Source organism: Pholis gunnellus (assembly GCF_910591455.1).
Source record: "Pholis gunnellus genome assembly, chromosome: 11".
Taxonomy (NCBI): domain Eukaryota; kingdom Metazoa; phylum Chordata; class Actinopteri; order Perciformes; family Pholidae; genus Pholis; species Pholis gunnellus.
Window position 1 is genome coordinate 784,401 of NC_136538.1, and position 14,693 is coordinate 799,093.

The 14,693-nt window shown below is 41.0% G+C and overlaps 1 protein-coding gene across 1 annotated transcript in view; it reads left to right on the top strand.

The window, feature by feature from the left end:
* eno4 (enolase 4) overlaps nt 1–14,112 on the top strand; it is a gene marked incomplete at both ends in the record, with an annotated part of 32,918 nt that extends 18,806 nt beyond the window's left edge. Inside the window, 5 exons of the mRNA XM_079169447.1 lie at nt 527–652; nt 6,274–6,448; nt 9,016–9,077; nt 13,397–13,514; nt 14,033–14,112. Of these exons, the coding sequence (XP_079025573.1) occupies nt 527–652; nt 6,274–6,448; nt 9,016–9,077; nt 13,397–13,514; nt 14,033–14,112 (561 nt within the window). The remainder of the gene's footprint in view (nt 1–526; nt 653–6,273; nt 6,449–9,015; nt 9,078–13,396; nt 13,515–14,032) is intronic.
* Between the last annotated feature and the right edge of the window lie 581 nt (nt 14,113–14,693).

The following is a 14,693-nucleotide window of genomic DNA, read 5'->3' on the forward strand; positions in this document are numbered from 1 at the left end:
CCAGGCATGATGATCTGGGGTCAGGGTGGGGTCACTGGTGGAGTCCCACTGGAGGACGACCAGATCGAAGAGCAGAACCCCTCTGGAGGCCAGCGTTGAGACTGACATCAGGATAATTGGTTGGCACCAGAAGATTTGGGTCCAGCATGGGGCAAGCAGAAGACACAAAACCTAGAACACAAAATCCTCTAGCTGAGCTTCTAAAGCAGACATTTTCACTAATTATAGATTATAGTGTATTACATCTATGAGCATTATAATACAATATGATCCTGTCAAAAACATGAAAAGCTTATAAAGTATTATGATAGACCTTATAAATTATGTTATATTTTTTGTTATAAAGCATTATGAAAATGTATTGTATTTATGATCTATGATTGTACAATGCTATATTCGGATTATAATACATTCTAATTACTATACCTGCAATTATAAGTGTACTTATAATACATATGCATACAGCTGAAAGAGTATAGGCAGGCAGCACAGAGAATCAAATGTTTGCTTCTTGTCTTCCTCTCAGTCTAAAGGAAAGTATGAAGTTGCAACCGGAGTTTTGAAGTCTCCAGATGAATTAGTTGATATGTACCAAACCCTTATCAGCAAATACCCAGCAGTGGTGGCCTTAATCGATCCGTTTAGGAGAGAGGTAAGTCAAAACGTGATCATTCTTTTGTTTATTTGTCCAGATTCATGTATATTAACAATACTGTTTATAATCAATATTGTTAATTGTATCGGTTGTTTCTGCTCCTGATACAGATGTAAACAGAAAAGTACAACATTTCCTATGAAATTTATTTTTACTGATGGACGCAAGTCATGTGTTACTGTTGAAACAATGTTTTCCTTCCATTTTACTTTTCTTTAACAAACTGTTCCACATAAGAAAATACAAATACATTAATACATAAAAGAAAGAAGAAGCAGTGGCGGGCCCTGCATTTTATACCTGGGCCTTCTGTGCTGTCCTACTACAGTTGAACAGCTACGGTGCAGATACATGAATCCGTGCATGACGGGAGGCTGCATCATTAACGGACAATGCATAGTCAAATCAACGTAATTAACACAATGACAAACACAAAGTCATACCTATATCCTGTGTGTTTTTTTAACTGTTTCCGTGATGACAGGGGGCTTTTATAAGGCAGGGTACGAGGGTGGGACGATCTGACTTTCGCGGTATCAAATTTTACGCCTCGCGAGGGACGACACGGTTTTGATTTTGACTGGCTAATGATTCTGTCAATCAATATCACGTTATCCCTACTCAATTCTATAGGCTCTGACGCGTCGAAGGAGGGCTCATTGGCTGAAATTGAACAATGATAGGCTGAGATAGGTCTACATATACACAGAGCAAACTGGAATTCAGAGGAGAAAATCCCATGGATGAGAGACAGAAACAGGCTCAGATAGGATTCAGGCTCTCAAAATGATGCCAAACTCCTGTATTTGGATGTATTGAACACTATTAGTGATAAAAAAAAGTGAAATATATAGTTATATAGTATATAAAAATCCAATGGAACAGCTGGTTTCAAAAAGACAATTTGTGTGACCTTGCCTGACCTCTCTGTACTAAAACCTCTAATTTTGTTCTGCTTCAGTAAAAATTTGTAGAGACTGTTCACATATTGTGCTATGATTTGGGAGAGGTTTTAGACTTGCAGCTGCATCATTCCAAAGAAATAATAACAATAAATGTGCTTTTTTTTCAGGCGAACCTGAAACCTTTCAATTTGAGCTGTGTGCCATCTTCATTTACTCTTAACCAGTAACATATACACTGATATTTACACATCTCAACAAATCTCACAACTGTTACCTTTATTATAACATCAACATTATTCAAATAGACCTTGTAGTTAGAGAAATACACTCTTTTTAGTATGGGTATGCAATTTTCGAGCAGAGGCCTAAAAATAGGGCTAGAGTCCAGAAGGTTTTTAACAACAAAGCATGACACATCAATCCAGCAGACCTGCAGCGGATCCACGCATTCCACCACACAAGAACACGAGCCATTCAAATATTATTCATAAAAACGACACGATAGACAAATGAACAGTAGTAACGTTACTGCAGGTGTAAAAAACAAACGCAGTTTGTCACTTACTGAATGCTGTTCACTTAAAGACAAAGTTCATCCTCCTTTCTTTGTTGACAAAGAGTTTAATCCCAGTACATCGTTTCAGTTCCAGTAAGAAGTCCTTCTTGATTTACCGCCGACCGCCGGCCCCAGGCCGCGACCGCGTTCGTGGAGTTCCGTTTCCCTGCGAACGTGTTCGTTGATCTGTAGATCCACTCGGGTTTCTCCAAAAGTTTTCAAAAGCACCGTAGTGTCCTGCCGTGCTATGGCGTCCTCAGGTTAGCATAGCATAGCTCCAAACACCAAGACGCTCAGTTAAAATGAAACACATTCCCAGCCATAATATATCAGCCAGGAACACCGTTCATAAAAATAAATAAACTACACTAAGCAAAACCTACAAATTTTATATTTCTTCCATATCTTTCAATTTGAACTCTTACTACTCCAACTAACTTCTGCCAGCATCCTTAAATTTCACATTAGTCACGCGCTGGCCCACTGACCAATCATAGCGCACGTTAATGCTGATGTACTTAGCAGGATACCTGGGTAGCATCGGCATGTCAAAGAACACATCCAACATGTCAAACTAAAGATCTGATTGGTTGAATCAGAATCAGAATAATTTATTGCCAGTGTATTTTTCAGATACAAGGAAGTTGTCATGGCGGGTGGTGCATTACATCAGACAATAACATTAAACAATAGTATTAAACAAACAACAATCAACAGTGCAAGAAATAGAAACATATTTAAATTTACAATAGAATTTAAAAGAAGACTATGACAATCAATAATATTGTCCCCATTTACTTAAACCGCAAAGGCTCTCTAGAAGGCATCGGGCGTCTCTCCTTACATAGAGACATAGGGGCTGAATCTGATTGGATAAAAGCTCTCCTTAAAACAAGCTGTGCTGGAAGCAGCGCTGCAGGCTGGAATCAGAGCAACAGAGGAAGACAGGAGCTGTGCAATGAGAAAATAATAAGATAAAATAAGAAGATAATGGGAAAAATAATTAGAATACATGTAGTGTGTTTGTGAAAAATTATTAAATTATAAAACAGCTATAACTTTGTGATTCTGTTTAGGCCAGCAGAGAAGGCTTAGCTGGCCCTGACGGTCCACCACTGGTCTACAGAGCCCCAGAGAATTGTATCTTCTCAAGTTTAAGAAAAAATACCAGTGCGTCACAAAATGGGGCCCGAAAGAGGTACACTCTCCACGCAAAAGTTATGATCTATAAAAACAAATTTGACGGGAGAATTTGTGCACCTGTCCGGAAACTCGGACCCATGCGTACAAATGGAAACTGGGGATGCAGATGGTGAGGTGGTCAGATTGAAGAATTTCAATGTGATAATGATGCCTCTCACACATTTGATTTCACTCGACATTACACGTTACCTATAGTACGACTTAACCATAAACATTCAAACCAGCAGGGATATTTGTGCTTTTGCTAATAAGCCATAGCTATTCCGTAAGAACCTTTCAATTGTAAACAATATGAATCAACTCAAATCATATTGTGCACAATATTCCATCAGTGCTGTCTGCACCCTGCAGCACAGAGGAGAGGGCCGGACCACCGACAGCTGATGAAATGATCATAATTGTTGTAGAAATCCAAAATAAATCATGATAAATAATTGTAGAACAGAGCGTCGTAGTAGTTTCCCTTAATCTTCTAATAGGCTACTGTGCAAATATCACCAAGTACAACTTTAGTTTTCATAACGTTTTGTGTAAAATCGCTGCAGCTTTACATTTTCATTCATGGTTTATTCGATAGGGACAGATACAGTATACTGTAAAGACTATGTAGGTGAACTGAAAACAGCTCTTCAATGCAAGTATTCTTCTTCTTCTTCTCCTCCAGTCACCTCACCCAGCACATCTTCATCACCTACACATAGGGGTTGTGTAAATTAGCAGTCTGGAAATAAAGCCAGTGACGGCTCTCCCACAATCACTCCATATTATCATTATCAGTCCTAATTATAATACTGGCCAAGTTCACCATAACAAAACTTATGTGAATAAATAAAGTCTGTTCACCTATCAAACTTCAATTCAAACCATCAAATGATATCCAGAGTGGGGGTGAAGTGATTGTAGCAATCATTTTGGAAGCAATCAGTCTGATTGCTGTGAACATATAGCCTACATATTGTGGTATTGTAAGAAAAATGTAAAGAAAGGGGAAGTAGCTCAGACATCCAAAATGAGCTCCAAGTAGAGCTGCTGCTCCTTCGAAAGGAGCCTTCTTAAGTGAATCAGGCATTTGATCAGGATGCCTTCTAGACGCCGTCCTTTGGAGGTTTTCTGGGCACGTTCTACTGGAAAGAGACCCCAGATTAGATTTAGAACACGCTATAGAGATTATATATAATAATCTGGCTCGAAGGCCTTGAGATCACCCAGAAGGAGCTGGAAAATGCTGCTGTAGAGAGGGACATCTGGACTACCTTGCTTAGTCTACCGTGACCCAGCCCCAGATGAATGGAATTTGTATTCGAAACCACATTTGACTGCCTAGTTAGTTAGTTACTGCCACCAACAGATGTTGTTCTAGTAGACATCAAACTTTAGTGTGTACTCTTGTTTATGTGTTTGAAAGATATGTGTTTGTATGCATATTCAGTGGCAGGCCGTCAGGGCCTGCAAAGCCTTCTCTGCTGGCCTAAACAGAATCACAAAGTTATAGTTATTTTATAATTTAATATTTTTTCTTAAATACATTTAATTTTTTCTTATATGTATTATAATTTATAAAAATATTTTTCCCATTATATTATTTTCTCATTGCACAGCTACTGTGTTCCTCAGTTGCTCTGCTTCCAGTGCAGCTTGTTTTAAGTAGAGCTTTTATCCAATCAGATTTCACCTCTGTGTCTCTAGGTAGAAGAGAGGCCCCAGGCCTGCAGACTCACCCAGTGCTGCCACGTGCAGTTTAAGTTGAATGGGGACGATATTGTTGATTGACATAGTCTTCAACCAATCAGATCTTTAGTTTGAGATTCATGGACGCACCAGAGCGGTTTGCAGGCCTACAGTTAAGTCAGCATTACTGCAGCTCAGAGTCCAGATGCCTCTCTGTTGCAAGGTGCAGAGTGTGCTGTGATTGGTCAGTGGGCGGGCACGTGACTATGTGCCCGCGAAACATAATGCTTGCTAGCAGAGCTTTGGTTGTAGCAGACAGAGTTCAAGTGGAAATATTTGGAAGACATTTTACCTAGCTTTGTTTTTTTAATATGAAATGGCGGAAGGAGGAGAAACGGATTTAGTGGCGGAGTTACTGGGAAGGCTTTTCTCAAGAAGGACATTTCTGAACACCCCACAGCTAGCAGCCCTGACCAGCCAGGAAAAGGATTTGTATGCAGCGTCGGAGAAGCGTTGCACATGTTATGGCTGTGAATGTGTTTCATATTAACTGAGCGTCGGTACTTTTGGAGAGACTCGAGTGGATCTACAACTCAACGACCACGTTCGCAGGGAAACAGCTCCACAACCGCGGCCCGCCCTTCGCCGGTCCACGGCCGAAGACGACCACGGCGGCGGAAGACCGACGACGATTGGCGAAACAACTGTGGAGGCTCGACTGGCATCAATGAATGGAGAAGGACTTCTTACTGGAACTGATGTACTGGGATTAAACTCTTTGTCAGCATAGACAGCATTTGGTAAGTGAACTTCGTTTGTTTACCTCTACTGTTCATTTGGCATTTTTATGAATAGTATTTGAATGGCTCGTGCTCGTGTGGTGGAATGCGTGGATCCGCTGCAGGTCTGCTGGATTGATTTGTTGCTTTGTTGTCATATGAATATATGCGACTGCTCTTGTGAGTTTGTCATTGTGTTACATTGATTTGGACTATATTGTCCGTTAATGACGCAGCGTCCCGTCATGCTCGTATTCATGTATCTGCACATTTTATTTCATTTGTCAAATGTTGCAGTGTTATGTGAATATGCGGCTTTTACACAAAACAAATAATAACCCGTAGCTGTGACGTCATAATGAGGTTATTGGAAGTGTCGAACAGCACTGAAGGCCCAGGTATAAAATCCACGGCCCGCCACTGTGCATATTTATGATTATTTGAACAGCATGTTCATCCTCAAATGTGTATCCTTGTTCTTGTATTTGTGTGTTTGTGCTCTGTTAGGACATAGACCAGTGGGAGAAGCTGAGCAACATAATTGGAGACTCATATTCTCTGCTCTCTGACATCACCTTCAAGTCAAAGGCCCCGCCTCTTCCGGGAGTCAGAGGTCACATCTTAAAACACATTCACGAGACAACGGTCAGTGATTTGATCTGCATCACATCAGAGCACCAAGGTAACAAAAACAAAAACAAACAATTCTGGGTATGAAAGATAGCAGTACTAGCACTCAATCAGCTGTTAGTTGAAAAAATGCTGTTTTGCTAAACTTCCACAGGATGAATAAAACATGGAAACAGAATTCTCTATTTAGCAACTATAAGAAGCATAGTTCAAGCTTTCAGTTTGACTTACATTCTCATCAGGCTCAAGTAGAGGTGTCAGGAAACAACAGTTAGTGAATAATAGGTGTGAGTTGAATAATGAATCTGTCGGATGAAGTCTCAGGCCGAAACTGTTTGACAATTCAAACATCAACACGTCAACACTCTGTGCTCACAGTTTATGGAGGAAACGCAGAACAGTTACGCGATGAATAAATAAGATACATTTGAAATATGCTGACTGTACGTCACACTGCTTTAGAAGCTTCCTTTGTGAGTTGTGTTTAAAGGAGCCAGTGACAGATGGAGCCTTGGCATGGAAGTCATTTTAAACTCCTTTAAAAGTCTTTTCATACTGTACACTTGTACTCCATGACCAACCAGGCAGTCCATATTAACAAATGTGCTCAATCTTTCTGCATAGACCTCTGCCCAGCACTGTCCTCTTTCTGCTTTAACCACTGCTTCACCTCCACCTCCTCAATGTCCTCCACCATTCACTATAAAACTGATGTGCATTCAGCAACAATTTAAATTCAATAAGCATTCATATATTGTAACTGTTGCGCATGGTTGGGCAGGGTGAGTTGTGAGCTCAGAGACAGGTATGGGTTATGGTGTGTTCACACCAAATGCAAAGGGAACTTCTCACGCAGCACGATTACATACAAAGTCAGTGCAAATCAGTTTTGAGATTCTTCTCTTGTCATCACTGACGTCTTGACGTTGTTGAATTAGAAATGGAGGAAAAAAATATTGTAGCAGTCTGTGGGCACCCAGAGCTCTACGATAGTACCTCATCTTTGTACAGTGACCGGATGATACTCTGTGTATAACTGTATCTGAATAAACCACACACTGTCTATGTTACAAACAATAACGTTGTTGCCATATTTATGACTGGATTTTATTATTATGAGTGTTTATGGAGGAGCTACAATGTATATGCAGCTTAGCCGAGCACTGATCGATTCGAACTCCAAGCAGAAAATAAGCATTTAAAATAAATGTTTGCTTGTCATCTTGCGGTCAGACCTAACAAAGCATGACTTCAGACTTTTTATCAAATTGAAATCATTATCTAGTTATATGGGCATCCTTTTTAATCAGTTTAATGCAATTAAACAAGATCAGTTTTTTCATACCAGCCGACGTGTGGTTTGCTAGATACAGTGAATGCTGTTAGGTGAAATTCAGCGAGTGCCTCCAGATGATAAAGGTGTCTGGGTTTCGGATGGAGACTTCCACAACATGTGCAAAGCAACAATAGAGGTTATTGTGGCCATGGTCGATGAAACAACCATGGCCACATGGAGGTAAGCCCCCCCCCCCCCACCCCTTCTTTCCAGTGTGTCTGGCACGAGTTCCCACTGACAGGAATTTGCTCCGTGTTTTGTGTGAACACACCATTACACTTGACTAGATTTGTTCTGGGAGCAGAAACTCAAATGCATGGTATTGTTGCAGTAAATGGTTGCAACAGATGTAAAACCTTGATGTGAGTGTCCTGACTGAAATACAGTTTTTGAAGGCTTCACCTTACTGGCAATATCTCCATAACCACATTAAAGTAGTAACGAAAGTAATAGACTTGGATAATGTTATCTTGACCTTCTTCCCAGCTAAAACTTTCATTCTGTTGTGAACAAGTAAACACAGAAATCAAGTCCTCAAGTCTGCATATTCCAAACACTAATATTTACACCTGAAAATTGTTACGGACTTTTAGTTGTTGTAAGTTATTGTTTAATAGTTTAAATCCCCGTACTCACAGTAACGCCCCAGCCAAACTCACGAGCAGGGGCGTGGGCTGTTTTGTTGTTTTGTTCACATTAAAGTGTTTCACTCTACACAGGTCAGAGACACTTATATCGAAGACTTTTAATATTTATAGTAAACAGTTGTACAGTTAGATTTAGCAAAAAGGGCTCTGCTGCTGAATCTGAGCCTCAACAAGGATTCCTTAAGGAGAACTAATCCCACTTTAATAAACATGAACAACTACTCCGAGTTGAATCAAAACTAACAAAAATGTGGCAAAAAGGGATCATCAACTGTTGCTTTATGCAGAGATTCCTACAATCCTAGAATCCATACCCTATTCCAGCTGTCTTTGGACCATTCGTAACTGTCAAGCTACAGACTCAACTTCCAAAAAAAGTGACCATGTCCCAATCTACTCCCGAGCTCTTGATCCCGTTCAAGAAGGTTAGCTCCGCATGAGAATGAGCAGACATATTAGTAACTTGGTAACAGCAGATGGTGACATGTGAATGAAGCAGCTGATGCATGCTGAAGCAAGACGTCATTGCTTGAACTATATGAAACACTTTCACTTTTGAAATATTGCTTCTATGATAAATTGCCATCAATACTCATTCTGTGTGTATGTGTATGTCTTTACCTGTTGATGTGCCAGGTTCAGTGTTGATGGGAACAGCATGCAGTGAGCCATGCAGTGATGACTCTTTGTCAGATATAGTAAGTCTTATTCCCACTCCTTCATTTAATGTGTCCGGCTACATGTCTATTGTCTGATCAGAGAACATTTGTCTCACAGAGTAGGAAGCCTTATTCCAAAGCAGCAGCCATCTGCAGTAATGATATATTGTGTGTGTGTGTGTGTAATATCATGAAAAGATCCATACGGAGCTTTGTAGTGACTTTCAGTTTCTGTCTGACACACAACTTTAACTGCTCTGGTTCACTCTCACCGTTCCCAAAGTGTTGTCTTTGGTTGCAGCAGCAGCTGCTGTTTCCCTGCAAAAATGCTTTAAGAAGCCACTGTGCACTTCCTGCTCAGCAGCAAACAGCAGACAGACACAGTCAGAGACGAGCTGCTGAACATAGTGCAGCATCTAGCAGCTAAAGAGAGAGATTGTTTTTTCTCAGGAGTTCATAGAGACCAAAAACAGAGTGAAAGGGGAGACACAGGTCGCTACAAACACGTCCATATGAATGTTGCTCCATGTTCCAACTGTTTGCTAACAAGTTGACCAAATCAACTTAACGGGTAACGATATGTCAATGTACACAACTTGTTTCTGCTGCTGCTGTATGTGTGTAATACATTTGTATTGCTTATAGATGTATTGTAAGCCTTTGGTTGATGAGTTCATGAAAGACACATTCTGCCCCGTGTAGTCTTTCTACTTCTTGTATTCATTTGCTGATAATCATTTGTGATGTCTTTTCACTTTTTAACCATACGTTAGTATATGCACATCTCAGTATTACACCAGGTGCATTTGCAAAAACATAAGGGCTTCAAGACATCTGTCCACAGCTGACCCTGAACAAATGTGACTTATGACTTATCATCTTTCCAGTATAGAAGAAGGCCAGGTTGCCTCCACGAAATCCATTTATTCCTGACACCTCGAAGAGTATTATCCCGCTTACACCATGATCACTTGCCAGAGAGAAAAACATGAAGACCATTCATTTGTATTTTCATGCGTTTTGCAACCAAAATCGAAAGTTTATTCACAGGACATTCACTCTCTGTCCCTGGAAACCCTGAGGGTTTGTTAATACCTGGAACAATCACTACCATCCCATAAGGTTATTTTGCAATGGAAACGTTGTCCAGTACTCCAGTAATTAGGACGTACTTTAGAAACCATTTGGCAACAGGCGATATTTCTAGTCTAACGTTATGCTAGCAAGATTCAGAGTCAATGACCTTGTGTACGGTTGAAAAACATTAAATATAGATTAAAAGAATGTTTCACAACGAGACAAGCTAGCTATACAGCCATGTCATATTTTTAATGTCAATTATATTTTCACAAACAAATGAGAGGCCGTGTACTGTCAGCCGCAGCCTGATGTAGCGAGTTGAATAGCCAATGGGATGTAAGAGAGGATCTGTTGTAATATGCCTCAGTAAGTTCACTACTTCTTGCAGCTTGTGTGTTACAGTCGTGTTCAGAGGATGAGGCACTGAAGGACTACACTTATTGTTGTATAAGAGATATTATTAATTTCATTTAATCAAGTTCTGCCCCGTTAAGGCCTGGTTCAGGTTCTCCCGTGCCTCCCTTCCCTCCAGTGGGCCCAGCAATAACGCCTATCGCAATATTGCATACTTGTACAAAGAAAGAAGTACAATTTTAAGAGACGAACATGATTGGTGAAGTTGATGGAGATTAGGAGGATGTAACTGAGCCAGAGAAAGGGCCACATGAGGAGATCATATCACAACCTACTTCTAGCTCTCTTGTTAAAAAGAGCTCTAACCACACAATGGATCGCTATCTGGATCCAACCAGGCCCTATAAATGCACAATATACTCTGAATCTTTTACCCAGAAAAACATTCTTCTGGTCCACTTCTTGAAGCGTCATGGCCTGTTGCCCAGAAACAATCTATACACAGTGCGGCTCACGCTTAAACAGGTTTCTTTTTGTCAAGCTTGTCTGAAAACACACACTGTCCCACACAATGACCTCCATGCCAGTCTCCTAGGGTGAAAACTGTGTCTGCCAAAGAGTGGAGAAGTGTCTGTGGACGGACCTTCCGACAGAGTGAGCTATGGAGCATCTGGTCATAGCTAGAAAGTGATAAAATAATACAAACATTATCATTTAATTATCCCTCTGTAACAACAGAGTTTATAGGTTAATAATTTGAATCATTGAACATTTGCACCTTCCATCCTCTATAGAGGGGTTACAATAATAAAACATCCTGTCTTCAAACACGGACCAAGGAGTCCAACGCACGCGCGAATCAGAGGGTTCCCCGTGGCGCAATGAAAGTGAGGGCCAGCGTGCCAGGTGAGGTGGGATCCCGACCCCACGGCGTCGGGCACACCACCGGCCCGTCTCGCCCGCACCGTCGGGGAGGTGGAGCGTGAGTGTGTGCGATAGGATCCGAAAGATGGTGAACTATGTCTGGGCAGGGCGATGCCAGAGGAAACTCTGGTGGAGGCCCGTAGCGGTCCTGACGTGCAAATCGGTCGTCCGACCTGGATATAGGGGCGAAAGACTAATCGAACCAGTAGCTGGTTCCCTCCGACGTTTCCTTCAGGATAGCTGGTGGATATTCAACCCCAAAAAATTCACTTATTTTTATTTTGAATACATTGCTGTATTTTTCAATGTTCAAGACCACAACTTGAACTTTCAGGTGGAGGACTTTTTTCATATGGTGGAGGACTCCAATGCAGACAAAACCAGATTTTGGCTTGGTAGCTGCTGGCTAATCTGGGGAGCATTCAAAGAGCGGAGCCATCATCGCCAAGTTTAACTGTATGTCCATTTGTTGCAATAAATAGTTAAAATCTATGACGAGAGTGTTCCTGACTGAAATTGAAGTAACTTAACTAATGTTACTTGGTTAGGAACACTAACGTTGACTGTAGTGTGTTTTATATAACTTCACCATACCACTGTTGTTGTGTTAACCAGACGTAATCACAGCCTTTTGAATGTCTTTTTTCTCATGTAAACTGGAATAAAAAGGATGTCACCATAACAGAAAATCAACTTCTGGGGGAAGTCGGCAACGTCTGTTGGTTTACTAATATTAGTTGGCCCGTCAATTTTGCGTTCTTTCTCCTGGAAATAGTTGATTGGAAGGATAAATGGCTGGGGTCTTTCAGAACTACATGGCTTACTGGGTGGACCTACAAGCCTAAAAGAACAAATGAATCTAGACGGAGCTCATCGTTCAGCTGCTCCCTGGGTTTTGGAGTAGCTGAACGATGAGTTGTTCTGGGTGGGATTGCCTTTCTCCAGCATGGCATCAACACCCAAGAGTTGCGCCTAGAGAAGTTTACTGTTGGCATTAGCAGGCTTGGTGGGATAAGCTCACAGTTTCCAACATGCAGCTTGGGTTTTCATACCCTCTTCTACACCATCGTCCTCGTTCAGTGGTCTACTAAGGCCGTCGTATTAGGGTCGATAATTTGATACATTTTCATCTCAAAGAGTGTTGAATGTGTCCCGCATGACTTCTTTACAACTTCTCAAAATTCACTGGGCATCTTAGCATCGCAGTTAGCAAGCGTCATGTTCGCAGCTTCTAGCTTCGTCTTCATCGATTTGCCTTTTTCCTGGTTGTTTAGTGAGGGCCATATTGAGTAATTGACACCTAAATGTGATAAAGTGCAGATATAATACAAAAATAATATGAGTTGTTGATTATAACGTCGGATTGCATTGAATTTTGTGAAAAAGCAGATATGTCTTTTTAAATGTATTGTTTCATATTTTTTTGTAAATCTTTCTATTTATGTTTTTTGTATTTTGAAGTACTTGTTATTTCCTTTTTCTTTCTGTACTATGTTTATTGCTGTGCACCAAAAAACAACAATGCAATAAACCTGATTCTAATTAATTTAGTAATATCAATTGTTCCAGCTCCTCAATGTAAGTATTTGATGATTTTCTTAATCTATGATAGTAAACTGAATATCTACTGTATACTTATTATCAAGGAATATGAATTTGAAATTGTGAGAACGTCATATACAGATTAATTGCCAATGGACGCAATCATAGTTGCAGCCCTAGTCACCAGCAACCATGGACCCCATAGTGCAGAACACTTTGTAACCCAACTAAAACCTTCAGTTGCCCTCGGTCAGCCTCCTTAACTGTGATTGGACCCAACTCATTCCTTCCAACCAGCCTTCAGTTTCATTAAGTGTCTTAATACCACAGCAACCTCATCAGTGTAACCCCAGAGGCCATGTCCTGGTTTCTGGCCCCCTCCCTTTGGTGGCATCACACACTTTTCCTCCACCCCAGTGTCTCTCTCACACTGTGTTGCTCTTCTTCTCCTCCCTCAGGCTGTGGGTCTGGGCCTGGACTATGTCAAACTGGGAGGTCTGAGCGGTGCTGAGAGGATGACTAAATACAACCGGCTGATTTATATAGAGGAAGAACTGGCCCAACAGGGAATCCTGGGTAGGTTTCTTTATAGTCCTGCCTCGTTTTTTAGCCGGACAGAGAATGAGGAGGCCAGACAAAGCCAGAGAGAGAGAGAGAGGTAGTCATCCCTATGCCTGAGAACACATCCCTCTCTCGCTCTGTGTTGGATATGAAAGGAAACTGTGTGTGAGGAATCATACAAATGTGTATTTGTGTGTGTGAGAGTGGAAGAATGACCCCCCCCCCCCCCCCAGACTCCTTTGGATTTGTTAATTGGCCACCTAATTACACACAGGGACAAATACTTTCCCATCCATCATTTCCAAAGCAGGCAGGGACACTGGAGGGTTAATGAGAGATGATACATGTCTGTGTGTAATCAATTCCCATCAAAAAAAGTTGTGTTTACATGTTTGTTGGTGTTGAATGTTTGTGGGGATACATGCTGAAGTGGACCGAGGTGCAGTGAAAGGTTCATTTCAGGCCCGTTATCTGAGGCCTCTGCAGTCGCTTTTGTCTGTTCACTTCATTTCATTACTTTGTCTCGTCCACAGTCTGCGAGGAGAAGCACCCTCCTCCACTGTTCACTGATAAACCACAGGAGCAGTCTGCTGCAGCAGAGAGTACCATCTGACACGGCCGGCTCACAGCTTCTATTTACATCGAGAACATATGACTGATTTAAACGTTTAAATCAAGTGTGCTGGCACATTATATTCCACTTTCATCATTTCATTCTGCTGTTATCTCGTACTTGCCTGTCAATATTTCACTGTACAACCAGCTGAGTTGATTATGAACAAAGTGCATTAATCTAGTGTTGCCATTTTGGTTTATTTAAAAACGATGGTAAAAAATAAATATGAAGCTAAGTAAGTAAACATAACCTTCAATAAAAACAGTTTTCACAGCCCCAGACCTCTCGCTGCTTCTTCAGATACACACAAGCCACCGTAGCAGGTGCTGTACGCTGTACCTCTGTACACAAACCTGCTTTCAGGTCACAGTCCATCATCTCCACCAAAATATCCAAACACTCATGAGCCATAACACAGCAACTTCAGCCTTCAGTGTTCACCACAAAGAAAACAAGAGAAGACTGGTGAAGGTCATTATATCATGTGACCACTACACCTACTTAAAGCTTTTTATTTATAATGTTTGTATCATATAGTTAGGCCATTTTTATTGCTATTTGTATATTTGTTAAAGTAA